Below are 20,290 nucleotides of genomic sequence, written 5' to 3'. Positions count from 1 at the left end.
GGAGGGGCGCCAGGTGAGGGCACGGCGCGAGCGCCCTCCCTTCCCTCTCCTCCCGCCTTCCCGCCACGCCCCACGCGCCCCTCCCCTCCCCGAGGAAGCGGAAGTGGGTGTCTCGCGGCACCGGAAGTCGCTCCGTCTTTCCGGTGCGGCGGCGTGCTCGGGCCGGCCGCGGCAGCCTCCGCTGCAGTCATGAGCGTCCCCGCGTTCATCGACATCACGGAAGAGGACCAGGTCCGCTGTCGGGGGGCGGCCCGGCGGAGCTGCGGGCAGGCGCGGGGCGGCCGGGAGGGGAGCGGGAGGGCAGCTGTTTGTCCGCGGCGGGCCCCTCCGCCGCAGCAGCCGGGCCTCGGGCTGGGAGGCGGCGCCGGCCCTGTCGTGCGGGGGTTGCCGCGCCCCCCGCCCGGAGGCACAGCTCAGGTGGAAGGGGGACGTTAGAGAAACCCCGAGTTCAGAGAGACGCCTGGTCTTGGTGCTGCCTCTTGAGGGACTGCCACCTCCCTCGTGCTTTGCTCTGTGGTCTCTTCAACGGTGCTTTCTTATGAAGTGATAACTACTTCAGTACTGGCTAAAGCATTACATGTCAGGGGCTTTGCCTGTTTCTGTCTTTGACTGGCAGTGTGTGCTGCTTCCAGTGGCTTTGAAGTGGTAGACCTGGAAACCTACGTGAGCTGCATTCAGAAATACCAGCCTTCTCTCCTGGCCTCACATGTCCCAGTGTCCAGTAAATCTCCCTTAGGGTAGTTAGCCTGGAATGCCCTCAGCAGCCATGGGGCAGGGAGCACTTAGTGATGTCCAGCAGCACTGTGTTGGTTTGACACTGAATCTGACAGAAGTTACACCTAGTGTTACAGTTGCATCCAGATCAGAGCTTGCCTGTGACAAGGTAAACCAGGTCATAGGATTACACTGGGAACTGTATTTGTTTGATGTCTGTAAAGTCTGCCTTCTCTAACGTTGTTCTGTTTATACACTTTCCTGGAGAAGAGACAACTAAATTTTTAGAGGTTGTAAAAATTCATAAGAAAGCATCTTTCTCACACAACATTACCAGGCTGCAGTCCTGCACTCTGTAGTTGGAAGTGACACGTACCCACTGAGAGAAAGCTCAGCAGTGAGGTGATGCTCTCAGTTCCTGCCTCTCGCGCTGAGCTGGTGTTAGGGTTATATGCTGTCGTTGGGGAGAGGGAGTGCTATGGGATACTGGGTGGTGCCAGAAGATGTCAGCTACTGTGCGAGCAGCAGGGGAAGAGAAGTGACTGTGGAAGAAAAACCTGTAAGAAATTCTATTACTTTAATATTGCTGTTCACAAACCAACTGTTTTGTGTGTTTCTTTTAAGGCTGCAGAACTTCGAGCTTACCTGAAGTCTAAGGGAGCTGAAATCTCTGAAGAAAACTCTGAAGGGGGACTTCATGTTGACTTGGCACAGATCATTGAAGTTTGTGATGTGTGCCTGAAAGAGGATGATAAAGGTTTGTCACTTCAAGTTGCCAGTTTTGCTAAACATACCACAATTAATGTTTTCAAATGAGTAACCATGAGCAGAATTTAGAGCTGTGTTGCATGTCTTACATGTTAACACATGCGTATTTGTGAAACTGCAAGTACTTGCTTCCAGCAAGGCCATGTGAAATTTGCATTTGCTCTGCCCCTCCCTTCAAACATCCACTGCCCTTTGAAGGAGTCAGCAGCAGAGCTAGACTGTGCTTGTTATGAAGGCAGCTGAGTTGTATATGAAACCAGTTTTCCCTCTGAGAGTTATATGATAAAGATTCAGTGCTAGTTAATGTTCCTGGTGACAGATCAAACAGGTAGCAAAACAATCAAGACTAAACATCTGTGACTAGAAGACCACATTGAGCCAAATCTCTTGTATATTCTGATGAACAGATTGGTAATGTTGGCATTTTATCTTTTGCAGTATTTTGCAAAATGAGTATGCATAGCAGAAGTAACTGCAGCACCAAATAGCAGTTACTGATGATGAGTGTCTCTGGCAGTTCTAAATAGCTGTATATTTTTTTCCGTGCAGATGTTGAGAGTGTCATGAACAGTGTAGTCTCTTTGCTTCTTATCCTGGAACCTGACAAACAAGAAGCACTGATTGAAAGTCTGTGTGAGAAGTTAGTGAAATTTCGGGAAGGAGAGCGCCCGTCTCTCAGACTGCAGCTGTAAGTATTTTGTAGAGAAAGGTGAGACTGGTATCTTGCAGAGGGAGCGCATTATTTCATACACCTCTCTAAATCAAAGCATGGGATGTCGGATTAAGATTCGTCCATTGTAGGGAAAAGTTTAAAAAACCACATACTACCTATCATAAAATAAATTACTGTTATACTTTCTTTGCTAAGTATTATGAACTTAAAAATGCACAGAGCTTTTGGCTTCTCAGCTGGAACCTGTTATAAAACTGAACACTGTTACAATTCAGCATGGACTTAATGTGCTACCAGGTGCTTTGTACAAGCACACGCATAACTAGAAACATTGATATGCATCCCTTTTTTCCTAAATGTTTTCCTAAACCTTTTAACTCAGTTTTTTGTTGTTTGTGGTTTAGACTGAGCAATCTCTTCCATGGTATGGATAAGAACACTCCTGTGAGATACACAGTGTACTGCAGCCTTCTTAAAGTGGCTTCATCATGTGGTGCCATCCAGTACATTCCAACTGAATTAGATCAGGTAATTACTGTGGTGCTTCAAGTGGTGGCCTCTGTATTAACCACACTGCATTTCACTAAGTATTACTCGGGGTTGACAAAGACCATCTCTTCCTGCTAAAAATTGCTAGAGTCTATGAAATAGAAATGTAGAACACAAAACTTCTTACCTTTTAAAGGTCTACATGTGGAATCTAGATCAAGCTGCCATTTATTTTTTGTCTCCAATTCTGCCCGTAGTTCCATGAATCTGTTTCTTGCAATAGTAACGAAAGCGAGGAGCTTAGATCAGGAATTGGGGGCATTGTGTTCCATGCTCTGGAATCGCAGTGTATTGGAATTTCTTGTCCTTAAGGAGTAACACAGAGAATGCAGACTTCTGGCTTCTTGTGGTGAAACTTCTACATTCTGCATGGGGAGCCTGGTAGTCAGAGGATGCGGAAGATATATTACTGTGAAATATTCTTTTGAATCCTTTTCTGCTTGAGAGTCAATAACTACAGTTTTGTTTTAGCTTTTTTCCAGTGCTTCCTTTCCACTTGTTTTTTACTTAGGTCCGAAAATGGATTTCTGACTGGAATCTCAGCACAGACAAAAAGCACACTCTTCTAAGACTGCTGTATGATGTCCTCGTAGACTGCAAAAAGAGGTATAAAAGACAAGTAATAGATCACTGCATTTTACACTGATGTATTGCAAGTTACATTAGGAGAACTATTTCTCACGGCACTTTTAAAATTAATCTGAACTAACAATTCAGTCCAAATATACCAGATGCTTTTTCGTTTGTTTTAAGCAGTCTTGCATTAAACCATTTCTTAGAGAATATTAATTAGAGGGAATTAGCTACAGACTCCCAAAATAAAACTATTCCTTTTTGTAAATGTTAATCTTCAAGCATTGTAGTGTTATGCCAAGTTTATTTAGCATAAGTTTAATTGCACTTTTGGCATTTTAGCGCATGGCAGTGCTATCTCTTTTTTAATGATGCTGGGAGGCTTATCAATCACAGTTAACGGAATCAGTCTTCTAATACAAACATTACCTTTAAGACAAAGATTTCTACCAGTCATCAAAATTAATGTCTGCAGAATACCTGCTTGACCACTTTAAATCATTATCCTGGATCATAAGAGGTATCTTTGATCTAACAAACTTGGCAGACCAGTATCTTCTGGCTGTAAAGCAATGCCGTCTGTACCGTGCCTGTAAATTAATGTAAATCTTAACTGAGAGCTGTCATCAATTTATCTTGGATATGTGATAGGGTGATTTGAAAGTATTGGCCAGGGCTGCTGATATGGGCTGAAGTGGTTTCAGTATGTATTCCACAACTGCATCAGCCTATCTGTCTAAATTGTCCCTGCTGTGGGAGGAGGGGGAGCAGCATTTCCTGTATTTGCATGACATTGTACTGCTGCAGAAAGAAGCACTTCTTTCCCCCATCCATTTCTCTGTGTGCACACATGCTGGTGTAGGCACTTGTGCAGCTGTACAGTGGATTGGATGGGGAGGTGACCTTTCTGCGGAAGAAAGGCAGGTGTGGAGCTGTCACAGTAGGAGGAGAGTTTTTTCTGGCAGGAGAGTTAGCTTATTCTGGCTTCATGCAAGTGTAGCCTGGAAATGCTGTGTCAGCAGAGCAGGATCATTTTTACTGAATCTCCATTTAGGGGTGATTAATCCTCATGGAGTTGTTACACTGAGCCGCAACATTAAAGCAATTTCCTGTCATTAACGTTAAAATGCTTTTGCATTGATGATACTTCATAACAGATTTCAACTGGTCAAAATCATTACAAAAATGTTAATCAGATTTTATATACAACGTAGCACTTCTGTTTTAAAGTATTACACTCATAAGCTGTAGTGCTCTCACCCCTAAAATATTTCTCATCCTATTGATTTATGCTTATAAGAGGTTTTAATTACCTAAATTCCCATATTTCATAGCTAATTATATTTTAACTAGTTTTACTATCAAAATATGTGAATTAAACTTCTGGCTTTTGTTCTCAGTGCTACAGTAAGCTTACTACCAAGGTTATTTAGCAGTTAGCTGCCCAGTTTTAGAAAAAAATGACATTTTTGCTTACCAGTAATATTTTTTAAGTGAGGCATTAAAAACTTCTACAAACTCTGTAATATATTACTTCTGCACTCAGTGTCCTTACCATCTGTTGCAGTGAGCTTTGCAGTGAATGGAGCAATTTTTCAGAGCACTTACACCCTTCTCCAGGAAAGAAAACAAGAAGTGACCCTAGCACCTTTGACCTGGTTCACTCTCCTGGATCAGTGGGCAGTATTTGCAATACTATGGGAAACACACAGCAGCATTCCAGCTGTAGCACACAGGAATGCTGCTCGGTGTAGCGGTATGGGAAGATAAGTGGGAACTGAAAAGTAAGCAATAAAAATCATACCTCAGTTACTTTGTTGATTTATGATCAAGGAAAAAAAAAAACATTGTCGAAAGGAATGGAATCTTGGTCCTTTAGCTTCTTTTATGTTTTAACTTCAGTTCATGTGGCAGAAGAAATGGCTTTCCAGACCTAAGAGGCTTTCCCCAGTGAGTAGGTTGGTAGCGAACAGCTCCTGAAAAGCTTGTTTTATCAAATCTTTTCCAGTCACTTTCATACGGAAGTTTCTTTTTTTCTGATGATAAAAATTGTCTTCAGCTCTTTGGAGAAGCACTCTTATTTTCCATTGATCAGCTAAAGAAAAATTGGTAGCCGCAGCTGGAAAATTGATAACTGGTGTTGCATGTTTCTGGGTTTCTGTATTTGACAGATGAACTTTGCCAGAGGTTAGTTACTTTCTCTGCTACTTATGATTGATTCTTGCCGTAAAGGTTCTACAGTAGTTTTCTATGTCAGCTTGCTTAACATTCAGCATTTTCCTAGCTGTGTTGGTATGAAACTGCAAGGTAATACAACCTGTTTTTCTTTTCCAGTTATAGGTGAAGTTTTGCAGGCAGGCATGTCTTGTTTGCAGCCTAAGAGTTGTGTTCTCCTATGAGCCTTGAATGTCATGCCAGGCTCCAGCCTGATGTAGCTTACAGTTTTAGCAGTAACTTTTGGCAATACGGTGATCTGTCTTGGTGCTTTAAACACCATAAGGTGTAGTAGTAGTGTGGTGCTGAATAGAATCAGATGAAGGAATAAAAGGAGTAGAATGATCCTGACATATTTGCTGAGACTCGTAAGAGTTTCACACGGGAAGCTTGGGAATAGAGACCAGGCACGGGATGTGAGCACAGTGAGGTGGTGGGTGATGCATTTCAGCAGTGGCAGCAGCAACATGAAAGACAAGCCATGTTCTGGTCAGCTATGCAGGTTTTCACGAGTGCAGCATGCAGGCTCTTGTTCATCTCTGGCAAAAATGCATAGCAAATGGCAGTGATTGTGCTGAAAATTTGGTTTTGTAGCTGGGAATTCAATCTATCAGACAGTGTTATTGTGCTCTTTGTAGTTTTCATGGAAATAAATAGAAGGCATTAATTTTGAAGCAACCTTTATATGTGCAAAGCTGTCTAAATTTGTTTTATTTCACTATTACATGGCTATCTGTTCTTCTACACACTAGCATCAGGTGCCATGACAAAGCGTAGGCTGACCTCTTTAATTATAGATAATGCCTTCTTCCCATGATGTCTGAATATTTGCTCTGCACATCTGTGATACTGGGAGCAGAAACATCAGTGTTATCTCCAGGAGCACAAAACTTCACTCTACAGAGAAGCTGTCAAATAGCAATTTTATGAGTTTTATGATAAATACCCATATAAAGATAGTCATTGAACTATAAAAAAAAAAGCCAACAACTAATGTTCTAGCTTGTGCTGCTACTTAAATCCACATGGGAGCTGCTGACAGTGTTGTGCAGGTTTAGTCCTCTCTTGTGCAACTTCTGCCATTACTTTAAGTAGTTAAAGCAATTTGATATATTACTGTTACACAGTTTATTCATCTGTAGGTCTACTAGGCCGTGCTTGTATGTGTGTTTCGACTGGAATACTGTTAATTTTCTTCACAGGGGGAAATTTGGTGTATCTGCAATTGAAATACTTGGAAGGAAGAATTTAGCTTTCCATTGTAGCTCAGAGACAACAGTATCCTTCCTTCCTGTCCCCTCAGAAAGTACTTCTGCATAAAGGGGATCCCAAGGATACGTGACTGTATGAAAGCACAGGGAATTTCTGCAAAGCTCCTGCTCTTATTATCAGATATTGGTTGTATCTGCACCCAGCCCTTACTGTGTCTATATTAAATACTTAGGAGGCACCAATGCAATCTGTTATCTGTCTGGACAAACTATTGCAGCTACTATCTTTTAGTAGTTAATGAGGATCCCGTAAGAAATAGGATGATGCTTTTTTCTTGTTTTCTTGCTGAAAACTTTGTAAAGAAGCATCAAAAGTTGCTGGCCTCACTAGTGGTGAGAACTTATACATAACAACAAATAAAAATTGGTTAAAATGACACAGTCTCTTTCTTATCTGTCTTGGAGATGGCATGCAGTAACACCAAGGAGCTGTTTAAAAAAATCATCTGGGTAGACAAGGCTCAGAGTTTACTCCATTTTCTTAGAATGAATGCCTTTTTTTCTCAAAAGCTGTCTGTCAGCAGTGTTGGGAGCTGCTTTCTTCACAGCAGCCTGAGTTGCTTGAATCACTAGCCACTTAACTTCATCAGTAAAATGAGCAGCTCTCACTCTGAATACTTGGAGACAATCTGTGAAAGAAGAAAAGGGAGCTTTTACGCAGCTATTTTTCTGACCATAAATATTCTTGAAGATATGCTGTCTTACATTTGAAATAAACTTTGCAGTGCTACTTATTCTGCAATGATTAAATCCAGATGTGCATAAGAGGAGCGTTCTAGTGAACCATATAAAGCTGTTCCTAGCTCAGAAAGCTTTTTCCATAACCAGCAGGTAATTTATCAATTTAAGAGAATGAAATGAAGGGTGAAGATAAACATTTTGTAGAACAAGAATTGAAAGAATACATCTAGTTAATTTGTTCTTTCCACTGGAATTAAAATGGATCATCTACATCTTTTCAAGTGTAATTTAATTTGACCTGCAACATCATGACGGAATTATTTAAATATTTGAATGTTTTGGAGGTATTTTTTCAGCAATCCTAAGGTGACTTTATTTTTTTTCTTCAGCGATACCGCAGCAAAAGTAATGGTGGAACTACTGGGGAGTTACACAGAGGACAATGCTTCCCAGGCTAGAGTTGATGCTCACAGGTAATGCTGACTTCCTGGTTTCCTCACAAGTTTTTACTGTTCTGCAGTATTATGTTGATTGCCTTATGTTAAAGAGTAGGGAATGGCCTTGTTGGTGGGGCATTTTTTCTATAGCGTGGCTGACCCGATGAAGAGTTTGCAGCCTATGGTAAGTTTGGGTGTTTCTGGGTTCACTCCACTGTGCAAGCATTCAGGAATAGTTCTGCTCACTGCTGAACTTTCGTAAAATAGGTAGTTTACATCGGGTATCTAATCAAAAGTTGAATTGGTGTCCTGGATTTCAGATATATTTTTTTTTTACTTGCTGGTTATTTGAATCTTTAACTTAAACGTTCTTTTCAAATAGCACTTCCTATTGAAATTATTGCTCTCTTTTCTAGGAGCAAATACTAAGAAAATGAAAAAAAATAAAGCTACTTGGTGGATATGCTGGAAGTAAAATTTGTTCTTAGCAGTGTGTTTTCCCTACAGGCAAAATTTTGCATTCTGCCTACCATTGTTCTGACAAACTTAGATTTTTAATAAGTTCCACAGATCTGCTGCGTGTGTAATAGCTTGTACATAAGTTTGCAGAAAAATCAGGACTCATTTTGAAAATTAAAACATCTGTGTATAAGTAAATGAAAATCTCAGTGACTACCATCGAGGCTTTTTACATCTCAGAGAACATACCTACCTAGAGTTGACCACATTGCTGTGTCTAGGCAGACTTCAGGTTCTTTTGGGTGTGTGTTATGTGGCAGGGTCGTGGTCTAGGCCATCAGCACTAGTGTAGCACTAACAGTCTTCTAATGTGCTGTCGAGCAAATGCTTTCATCTAGAGTTCTAGAAACACTTTAGGACTGTTTATAGTCTGGAGCTGCAACTGATAAATCATAGGTCTTGCAGTGTTTGGTATTGAGGTTTTCTCTGCTTTATGTCACATGTTCAAGTATAATTAATCTTCCTAAACGACTTAATTCTATGAAATTTTAGGAGGACAGTAAAAACACCACGAGGAATGAAGGTTTGGCTGGAAGTAAATGTAATAAATGTGCAGTTGGATGCAGTAGGTTCATCTGTAGTCCTACCACCTGGCAAATTTTAATTGTGATACGGGGCAAAGTACCGAGCATTTGCTCTTTCTTGTTTTTTTCCATCTGTGAAACAAAGATTAAAGTTACTTAGGAATGTGATGTGCCTCATATTTAAGCCTAGTTGAAAACCCTGGAATATCTCCTAGAAAGCAAAGAAAAACAAATGGAGTTGCATTCAAAATATGTATTGCTGTAAAAGTAATTATTTTTCTTTTCTAATTAGATGTATTGTACGAGCACTGAAAGATCCAAATACCTTTCTCTTTGACCATCTCCTTGCCTTAAAACCAGTCAAATTTTTGGAGGGCGAACTTATTCATGATGTGAGTAGCTTTCTTTTTAGCAAGCTGGTTTAATCTCTTGGGAAGTCCTTGCTATATTAGCGTCAGTGGAAATTCATTGAACAGTGGTCTGTGTCATTAATCTTGAGTTGCAATGTATTATTTTAAAAAAAATGTTCCTAGAATCAGAAAATTAAAATGTTACAGGTAAGATGTATAATAGAAAGTTTCCCTTCAGAAGCTTCGGAAGATTAGTTACAAATTGCACCTTCACCATGAATTCTTTTGGCAAAACTGCCTTTCTGATCTGAGAAAATAAGCACAGCACAGATTGCCCTTAACTTTCAGCAGGAGACTTCTTAAGAACTGTAACTTTTATTGTTTTGGGGGTTGTTTATTTGTTGTTTTTTTCCCAGTTCAGTAGTATTTACAGTGTTTTATGTGTCTGGGCATTCTCCAAAGAGGGAAGCAGAAAATCTTTAAACTGTTCTTACATTTGTTTTCCATCTTCTAGCTTTTGACAATTTTTGTAAGCGCTAAACTAGTATCCTATGTCAAGTTTTATCAGAACAACAAAGACTTCATTGACTCCCTTGGTAAGTTTTCAAGTTGTTGTATTTCTGACATGGCTTATGATTATAGAACCTGCAGAGGACTTCAGTTCCAACCCAAATATCAAAGACAGAATTTTAATAATGATTTTTTTTTTCTAAACAGTGGATTAGACTCTAACCTCTCAGAAATGGACTGTCTAAGTGTGGTTTGTTATATATGCTAGGACAAGCTGTTTTGGGGGTTTCAAATAGGAATCTGTTTTTCTCCACTTCATTCACTTAAACCCTTTGGGAGGGAATATTTAGTGCATTGGTACATCAGGCTGGGTCGGAGATGACGACTTCAATAAGCGAGACAGCAGCTTGTATAAATCTCTTAACAGTGTTTTTCTAATGATCAGTAACTTTATAACAGCAAATACTTCAAATACTTCCCCTGAACAGCAAGGTAAAACATGCAGACTAGTGTACGTGTGTGCGCGTGTGCTGATGCATTAGACCTAGCAAGTCACAGTCTGTCCCAGTTAATTTGTTTCATCACATGAAGCAATGTGATGGAATGTTAATGTCAGCACCCTCTTTATTTACACACTGTGGAAAAAAGGAGTAGTAATTAACACTTTGACACTCCCCCGTTGATGTGTAATTGACTGTTTCAAAGGAGCACTGGTTCATAAGCTATTGCATGCATTAAAATTACGTTTTTTATATTCCAGCTTTTTAGGACAGGGGTCAGTGACAATGCAGAAATTGCTCAATGATGCAGATTTTTTTATTACTGCATTAAGGTTTTGACATATTAGTAATGAATAAATGTTTCCATAAAAATCTGATTTTTTTTTTTTATAACTTTGATTTTGAAATGACACTTGAACACTAAGTGAACGCATTTGAATAAAGGCATAGTTTTGCTAAAACTGAGTTTAGTGCAGCCTTTTAACATATGCATTATTTTGTTTAATGGAGTGTGGTATAATTCTGAGAATAATTACCCTCAAAGCTTAAAAGTGCTGGTACTCTGAGTATTAAAATGATAGTTGCGGGTTTTTTTTTTTTAAAGATAAAAATTAGCAGCAAGTTTTCAGTAGTTTGTAAATGTGTGTATAGGATAACATTATCTTTTGTCTTTTTATCTAAACATTCACTGTATAGACATTTTATACTTTTCTTTCTAAGGGGAAAGGATTTTTTTGTAGATAGTAGTTACTTTTATATGTTGAAATGGTTTATCTGTTCGGTGCTCGTACATCTATTTGCTGAAAATGCAGTTGTGCTTTTATCTGTACATCATACAATAGTCATCATTTATTTTGCTTTGCCTTCCTGTATCTACGTTTAGCTGAGAGTATAAGGTCTCCATATTTTCAATATGTCTGGTATTCAGGTGATCGTAGCTAAATCCTTAAATATCTGTACAGCTGTTTTGAAAAACAACCTTCCACTTGCCTTGATTTGTCATCTTCTGTATGGTGCACGCAGGAACTTTTGAATGTCTTTCAGCTGTGGCTAATGTAGAGATTCTGAAGCAGTTCAAACTGGAATGCTTGGAACTTGGTCTACTTCTTTCAGCTATGCCTTTTAAAAAACAATGGCAGATCAATATAGAAAACAGTATGATTATTTGAGGAGGCATTCAACAGTTCTCTAAAACATCCAAATCTAAATCTGTTCGCCAAAACAAGTGTTTTTAGTCTTTCTCTCTCTCCCTCTCTCAAAATTGTCTCAAATATCGGGCTTCAAAATAAAGAAGGATGTTGTTAATTTCAGAGCTGTTGCAAAATCAACTTTACTTGGATCAGAAGCAGTTAAGATTAGTCCATGAAAGCTGTGCAATAAAGGCTCCTACAGGTGGCTTCAGTTTGTTACAATTTGTTGTTTTATTAATGCTGACAACTTAGGCCAGCAGTAGCATTATCTGTGTCAACTGAATCGCCCTAACATGTCCACATTTAATCTGGTATTATCAGCAGCCTTTTTCAGAAAGTTAATCAGCATCTCATTTGCATTTGTTAATTAGGGTTAATGTGTGCTAATTGATTTTTTGATGCTTGTAGATTTCCATTAAACTCAGGTATATTTTCTGATGCTCCTCATTCGTATGAGTTATAGTGATCACATTTTTGTTGAATTGGTGCCAAATAGGGAGCCTGCATCATAATTACAGCTAATTAACACAACATGATGTTCTCTACTAATGTGCTTTCCTATTAGAGTATGGATGTTATAAATTCCAAACTTAAATATTTATTGAAGCCATGTGGATGCTTATAATGTCATTTCAAAACCAAATGATTGCTATTCATTTTAAAGGAACTATCTGTGAAGCTTAGTTGGTGCCGCAGAGAACTTGATAAAGAAAGGCCTTGACTCATCCAAGGGCAGCTCTGTTCACCTGCACTTTTTCAGGAGAAAGAACTCAGCTGTACATGTGCAAGTGCAGGGTTCAGTTCTTTGTGTTGCCATTCGTACTACCTTGCAAAAGCTCTAACACGTCTTAGCACCTGTTTACATGTTCTTGAAGAGCACTTTTTTTTTTGAGATAGGAGATGCAGTAAGCATGCATGGAAGTCATTGCTTTTATAATACAGGGTAAGCAGTTACTCAGAACACATGTTTAGGGGACAGAAATGTTATGCTGCTGAACCATTACAGTTTTTTTTTAAGTACGTACATGTGAATGAGCAGTGAGGCTGGAGGAAGGCTTTGACATCACCAGTTATTTTTCCTGTGTTGCACTGCTACGCTTTCTGCTGATCTAACTAAAAACATCAGCTGTGCCCTTACAACCCAGGTTCTGTAAAGATGATGTCCTCAGTGGTTGAAAAAAAATCTCCACTCTTCTCCTTTTGGATATTCATTTCACTGATGATTGAGTCTTGATGAATTCATAACTAAACTAGGTGCTTTAGGAGAACACAAGGAGGATGCAGGAATAAATATTACCTCCAAAAACATTGATAAAGCCAGGTGGAATGTTTTCACTATGTGAAATTCTGTATTATTGGAAAATATATAGTAAAATTACCATGAAAAGTAAACTAGATATTATTGAATTAATATCCATAAACCATCAATACTTTTCACACAGGCTTGTTGCATGAACAGAATATGGCAAAAATGAGGCTACTTACTTTCATGGGCATGGCTGTAGAGAATAAAGAGATATCATTTGACACAATGCAGCAGGAACTTCAGATTGGAGCTGATGATGTAGAAGCATTTGTTATTGATGGTAAGAACTGTAGCAAAGTACTTTATACAATGCTAATGAACTGTACCTTATATAGTCTTCTGAGCTAATATTAAATATTGAGAGAAATGTTTAATTCTATTCCAGCATAGATGTATCTGTAAAACTTTTGTGCTTGAATGTACAACTGACTTTGAAAGAGTTACTTTCTTAGTCCTGGGAAATATATTTCAAATAATTCTGTCTAATAAATCTTTTACACGTTTGTCACCTGGTTTTGTTTGCTGTCATTAAAACTATTAGTTTGTAGGGGTATTATTTTTTTTTTATAAGCTTCTTTAGTAGTTTAGTTTGGCATCAATAAGAGCAAGATACGTCCATCTTATTACATCATTTTGCATTTCTGCCTATTAAATTGTTAAAACTGTCAGCAAAACAATGTTAGGTGAACTACTGTTTTATAGGAGGCTTATGCAATATGACATCACCCTATCTTGAAAATAGGGCTTAAAACAGCATTTCTTTTTTGCAGCTGTAAAGACAAAGATGGTATACTGCAAAATAGATCAGACACAGAGGAAAGTAGTTGTCAGGTAAGACTTAATTTCTTCACAGCATTTTGTAGAACTTAGTGTGTTCTAATTATTTCACTTACGGTTGTAGAATATTTTAACTAGAGGCAAGGTATTGTTCCTAGCACTTGGTGATAGTTAAGTAGTTGCTATTTATCATAATTTTATTAAAGCTCAGACTGAATGTGATTAGCTTATTTAATGAAAGAGTCCTATTTTCCAGCACATTTCATTTAATGACCTAATAGTGACAAGAATACTAATGACTATTGTTGCTTTAAATATTTGGGAAGGCTACAGAACTGTAACTGGTGAAGCAGCTTTTTACAGAAAATAAAAACTTCCATGCTCATGTGTGAGATTAAAGTAATGCTGTAAAAGAATTGTTAGGTGAGTATTACATCTAGTAATCATCTGATTTTGTTTTACTTCCCTAGTCACAGCACACATCGGACTTTTGGAAAGCAGCAGTGGCAGCAATTGTATGATACTCTAAACACCTGGAAACAAAATTTGAATCAAGTCAAAAACAGTCTTCTCAGTCTCTCAGACACCTAAAGAAAGTATAACCTAGAAATGTTTTGCAATAGATACATTTTATTCAAAACTTTGACCATTTGTGAATGTTTCCAAAATGTATACAATTGGTTTAAAGAAGACAAGTACTCTGAAGTGGAACAGAAAAGCAATAAAATGTGGGAAAATCTCTTGTTGATTTTCTTATATAATTAGAAATAACTAACAGTAGCAATATCCTGTTTCTTTTGTTCTTGTTTTTTACTTAGGTTTCTCATACGAAGATTGCTCTTTGACAAGAGGTATGGGGTGGGAGGGAGGTAGATGAGGAATGATGGTGTAAAGTAACTGAAGTAAGAGGTTACTATTATCCTGAAGGAGGAGAGATGTGAACCAGAAGTGAAAGCTCGTAAGTCATACCCCATGTTTTAGTGGGGAAAGAGGCATTATTTTCACAGAACCTACCACAGCAACCCTAAGAGGCACGAGTCTGTAAGGACAATTAGATTTTGAAACAGTTGCAGCAGTGTTCAAAAACAGAGCAGTCTGTCAACACAAACAACTATTTGACTTAGAAGATCTGGGCATTGGTTTAATGCTGCTTAAAGGCTTATTACAACATCTAACTTGTGAACTTTTAACTTCAGGCCAAATTCGTAACAGCTTGCTTGCATTTGATTGTAGAAACAGGTTAATTAATTAGAATTGCATCTATATTTAAACAAAAAGTATTTATCCCGTATTAAGCATGAAAGTACAAGAATATACACTACAGAGGAATAGCTCTACCAACTTAGCTTATAGAAGTGGTTTATCCATCTCCTACCACTGCTTTTTACTGTCTTCATATTTCCTTTTTCTTGATGAACAAAGTCTTTCCAAATTGAGGAATTTCTCAATTTCTTCTATTTGATTTTGTACAGCGGAATTATGAGTAGGACATCTGTCCTCCTCTCTCAGTGTTCTTTCACTTTGTGCTGGAGTTACAGTCATGGGAGATGACTTCTGTTCATTCAAAGCAGTAAATCCTTCTTTCACCTGTCAGACAAAAAAGTGGTAGTTAATAATAAAAAAATTCAGATACAGATGTTCAGATTGTTACCAATAATTTGACATTAAGTATGCAGGGAAGTATGAACAGAAAAATACGTCAATTGGAAAAAATGTTTTATTTGAGATGCTTACTTCAGCTTGAAAATGGAAGACTTGATAAATTTATAAACCTAACCTTAACGTAGGACTTGATGCAGAAGAGAATGAATAAAAAAGACAACCTTGCACTAGAATGCAGATTAGCAAAATAAATAGTTCAATTAAACAGTTTAATGTTGCAATTGACACTTCTAGTGCTATGCAATAATTTGATTAACAAAACCCAAAATCATGAGGTTTATAGTGTTAACTCCCTCTCTGCTTAGCTTTATAGATGAGAAAACAAACATCATTAATGGAAGCGGGGTCTGTAAGCATTTGGCATCGCATGTTAATGACCTTTTTGTTCTCTGAATAGTTTTAATTACTGTTTCATATATATCTAAATGAAGCAACAAATCAGGGAAGCAGTTTTGTTGCTTGAACAGTGAGCTTTCTCCACATATTCCTGTACTGTGTGCCTCCTGGGAAGGCCAAGATAAAGCAGCAGCCACCTGCCTGAGCACAAGCTCACAACAAAACGGGTTACATGGAGCCAGCACTGCTGTGGTTCTTGGGATCTCAAATATGATGTCCAGGAAGTTGCATGCTAGCGCGATTCTATTTTATACGATTGTGAGGTGAGGCTCTGTTGAGCCTTTTTTGAACACTGTGTAACTGGCCTAACTACTTGTAAGCTACAGTCTGTGGGCCTGTTTTCAGTTTAGCATGGATTTTTTTTTTTTTTTTTAACAGACTGAAATTTAAAGAGGGATAATTTGTAGTGCACACTACATGCTGTTGCATGGACTAATAATTAAAAGACTTTCCTTCTGCAGCATACAAGCATTTCTTGAAGTTTAGAATACAAACATAATGCACACTGTTGAATTTACCTATTGGAAAAAAAAATCCTATCTGTCAAATTAAAAATCCTCAGCATTTTCACAGTGAAATACAAGTAAAGCAATGCATCTTACTGCCCACGCTGTAAAAAAGAGTAAGTTCTCTTTAATACCATGGGGGGACATGCATGAAAACATACTTTTTTTTTATTTTCTATGACTTTTCAAGTGCTGCATTTTGGTTAAATGAGATTATCCAAGGGGAAGAAGGCATAAGTCTGTTCCTGTTATAAATGTACAAGATAGTCAAAACAACAGAACTGAGCAGAAAAAATAACGCTGAGCCTCTTCTTAATCTCAGCAGCTTTTACATGTCAGTCATAAAAATGACAAATTTAAAGAAAGAAGGTATTAGAACAGCACCAGTACAAAAGGGAAGGAGTGGTCTGCAATGTCCCAGGCTGAGACTTCATAGAGCAATTGCTTGGAAAATAATCTAAGGTCAAATCAGCAAGGCATGCTGTTCATGTCTATCTCAGCTTTTACTTAGCCTGCACGTAAGAAGCTTTAATTTGGAGGTGATGTAGTAGTATAACCACCATCAGATAATGAAGTACAGCTTTCTACTTGCTGTAAATTAGGCACTTTAGTCCACCCCTTTCCTGAGGTTCTCAGCTGAAAGTACAAAAGAATAAGCAAGGAAGAGCAAGAAGAGTGTTCTCATCTATTCTTGGCTCCACCTCATGACAAAAAAGCAGGAGGCACAATATCACCACCACTTTTGGTATTCTGCAGAAAATCCACCTTATTCTCATGCTCAAGTATCGTTACATGAGGAAGGTTGAGTAATTTAATAACAACAGTCTTCTTAATTTCAGAGAACATGAATGCTAGTAGCATGTAGTAGTAAACATGGTTATGTTTAGTAAAAGCCAGTTTTGTCACCTGAAAATACTATGTCTACATCCAGAAGAGACAGCCCAAACTGAGAAACTCCTCTAGAACCTCTTCCAGAGAAGGAGGCTCATTGCAGTTGTAAATTATTGTATTGCTCTTGAATATTATGTTTAGGATTTAACATGGATCTAAGAATGCAGTATGAGGCATTGGTAGTATCGCTCTGAACAAACTTGTCTTCTTGGAAAACACCAGCTTGCTTTTCCGTTGTCTGCTTTTACACACCTAGTATCATAATACTAAAACAGTAAGACAACATGTGGCATTATGTAATTGCTGCATGGCATAAACTGCTAGGCTGTCATTCATAGATTGGCTGAATTTTTAAGCCATTCACAGACTTTCTTTAAAAAATAAGCTGTTCCTATCAAAGAAAAGAAGCAATGTTTTTATACTTTTCCCTGCTACTTTTTTTTTTTTTTTAAAGAAAAATCTTTAGGTGATGATTTTTATTAAGGTACACAATGAACTACCCTCTTCTTCCCCTCCTGAACAGACTGGTTAGCATCTGTTTGATTCATATGCTGTGACTTTTTCCTGCTGCTTTCTATCAACCTTAATTGTGAAAAATGGTGCCTAGTTGCCCTTTTGATATTATTTTGGAGATTGACTCAGTCTTAAAGCATCCAGATGTGTACAGTTGTACAAATATCTGTGGAATTAGCTCACTGAGGTCTGGTCCACAATATTTTTAATTGACTTACATGTTCTGTGGGAAAAGAAGAATCATAAAAAGTCTTTGCCATCGCATTCCATTCTTCAGTAGGGTCTCCCTGGGGGGCTCGGTGGATCCTAGAGGTATTCCAAGTGTCGGCGGCTCCGTTAGAACTGGTAGAACCTGATTGACAAAAAGGAAATGGTAACAACTGCAATTTAGTCTCTAGGCACTAATTGTAAAGTAACTACATTTCTGGTTTACCCCTGATGTTAAAAAAAAAAATCAAATTTTTTTTGTTTTAATCACTGAATCTCTGTTGCAGGCTTTTCCCTCATTTTTCTTTCAGATTCTTCTGCAAAGACGAGGTACTTTCCTATTCCAATTGAAGATGTTTTGTGTCACTTTCACATATTAAGTTAACGATATGAAAACTCGGATTTATACAGAATATAAGCATTTCCAGTATACTAACTGAATATACCTTTTATTAAACAGTACACTTCTAAGACTCAGCTTCTGATAATGATCATAAAGTATATAATTACTGGCATCCTAACATAATATTGCAGGGTAACTCGTAATAAGGACATTCTAAATACAAAGTTGTTTAGACAGACAGCATCTTTAAAATAAGGAGTCTTGTAAACAGATAAACCTAATATTGCATGAGATCAGGCTATAGCTCTATACTAAAGGTACAAAGGACAAATAAGTAGATCAACTGTAGCAGTGTAAGGCTGCAGTCTTGCAGTGGCTTTATGCCCTGCTAGCAGACTCCACTGAAGCCAACAGCAAACTACTTGCAGAATCAAAACAAGCATACTTCAAAATTGCTTGTAATGCAAACAGTCTCTGTTTTTTTTCACAAAACAGATGCCCGTCAGTTACAGATATAATAGTAAAATCATTACTTTGCAGAATCAAATAGGAGAAGAGTTCTCCAGGAAGATTCTGCCCACTCTCAGTTAATTCCTCTACTCGATGCAGTGTGGCTGCTGGAACCAGAAATGTTGTATAAATAGCAGATTGCATTGTCGCTAGGCAGTAAAAGGAGTTCCCTCATACAAGATTACTAAACCTCAGTGCTCAGTGTTTTATGTGGCTAGCTGTGCCTCAATGAGGAAAAATAAAAGCAAACATAGGAACACATCCACACTGATTCCACCCCTGGTTTGCCATTTAGGAAAATATTTGGAAAAAAAAAAGCCATAATGAATCTTGGAAGTTGCAGTGCTGAGTGTACTGCAATGACTAATTCTTAGGTGCCCTGTCAGTAAGATTTTCTACTCTCCAAGAGGCAGGCAAGCAGAAGTAGGGGCCTATATAAATTAGGCAGTACGATGAGAGGGAGAGGCAGATCTGGGACCCAACCCAAGATCTTCAGCTGTGAAGTTTTGCCAGAATTAAAGAGGTCTGATGACTGTACTGGTCACTAGGTAACTCATTTGTGGAAGCACAGTCATATTCAAATCCCCAGTGGCTCCTTTGGATGAAGTTGTTAGACTCACTTCTTGGAACTACCCTACTTTGCATACAAGAAAAGAAGGAACAGCACACGGATTAATTTCAAATAGCACAATCTGTTCTTGCAGGAAAAAAAATATCTATGTGGAACATCACAACTGCGCGTGGATTTTCTTGGAACTGCTTCTGAAATTCACGTTACAAAGAAAAATAATGCGCCATCTTGAGATCAGGGTTCTGCTACCGCTACTATTGTCTCAGTGACAAAGGCTCATCTGAAACCGGACAAAACTGAACTGAAAAAATTGTGTCAGTATACAGAAGTATGCTAGAGCTATGGCTACGGGAACAAAATAAGCAATAAACCTAAATTCATAATACCAGAACAATGTTAGGAAATCAGGCTGCTGGTTTTCCAACTCATTGCCACTGGCTGCCAAACTGTGGAGGCGTCAGGGGGCAGGGTCTCCATTCTGTCTTCATACACTCAAGCAGCAAAGATGAAACACACACCCCCTGTAACATAGTCCTGGCTCTCCTGACAAACATCTAAGCAGCCAAAGTTCCATTTTGAACAAAGCTAGGGGCTTTCAGTTCTTCACAGACTAAAAGTTTCTCCAAACTTATAGCATACAGGGATTAAAAACAACCCATATGCAAGCTTTATTTTGAGAAAGGAAGGGAACACTGATGCCATCTTTTATTCTATCCAGTTAGTGACGTAGAAGAATAGATGTAAACGCTGAAGTTGATATACTTTGGAAACAGAGATTATATATATATATAAATATATATATAATGTTGGTTTTTTTTTTTTTACTTTGGTAAGAGACTATGTTTTATTAGCAGCTAGTTTTTATTGTAAAACAAATCTAAAATTGAATCCTTCCACATTTTTGTAATCATTTATAAACGTGCAGTAAAATATTTACTTTTTTGCATAGACAAAACATTGCTCAGAAAATGATCAGCAGCAACAGAAGATGGACAAGCTCACTGAGCACTCCTAACAGCCAGCTGTGTTTTACAGTGCCTCCAATGGTATCAACTCCTTTCACACGTTCTGCTCACTCAGATGCTTCTAACTGTCCATCTGAACCAATGGTGGACATTAAAATTGGGTAACTTTT

At 38.3% G+C, this 20,290-nt stretch overlaps 2 protein-coding genes across 14 annotated transcripts in view; one reads left to right on the top strand and one right to left on the bottom strand.

The window, feature by feature from the left end:
- The first annotated feature begins 82 nt into the window (after positions 1-82).
- EIF3M (eukaryotic translation initiation factor 3 subunit M) lies at positions 83-14,295 on the top strand. 2 transcript variants are annotated; one of them, XM_031607196.2, is made up of 11 exons: positions 83-231; positions 1,339-1,471; positions 2,032-2,170; positions 2,560-2,683; positions 3,216-3,310; positions 7,833-7,916; positions 9,216-9,315; positions 9,788-9,869; positions 12,916-13,059; positions 13,550-13,610; positions 14,027-14,295. In XM_031607196.2, exons 1-11 carry the CDS (start codon positions 190-192, stop codon positions 14,145-14,147), a joined length of 1,125 nt encoding a protein of 374 aa, XP_031463056.1. In that variant the 5' UTR covers positions 83-189; the 3' UTR covers positions 14,148-14,295. The 2 variants fall into 2 exon arrangements, with proteins under 2 accessions (XP_031463056.1, XP_089998248.1); XM_090142122.1 differs by lacking the exon at positions 83-231 and adding an exon at positions 633-721.
- Positions 14,296-14,491: 196 nt separating this feature from the next.
- Positions 14,492-20,290, bottom strand: part of CCDC73 (coiled-coil domain containing 73) — a 76,257-nt gene continuing 70,458 nt past the window's right edge. For all 12 annotated transcript variants that reach the window (XM_090142103.1, XM_090142102.1, XM_090142101.1 and 9 more), the window contains 2 exons: positions 17,743-17,876; positions 14,492-15,143 (listed from right to left, as the gene is read on the bottom strand). In XM_090142103.1, the coding sequence (XP_089998229.1) occupies positions 14,928-15,143; positions 17,743-17,876 (350 nt within the window). In that variant the 3' untranslated portion in view covers positions 14,492-14,927. The remainder of the gene's footprint in view (positions 15,144-17,742; positions 17,877-20,290) is intronic.

This window comes from Phasianus colchicus, chromosome 5 (genome assembly GCF_987193195.1).
Source record: "Phasianus colchicus chromosome 5, bPhaCol1.hap1.1, whole genome shotgun sequence".
NCBI lineage: Eukaryota > Metazoa > Chordata > Aves > Galliformes > Phasianidae > Phasianus > Phasianus colchicus.
Note: the sequence above shows the minus strand (reverse complement) of the source record. Positions and strands in the feature narration are given on the sequence as shown.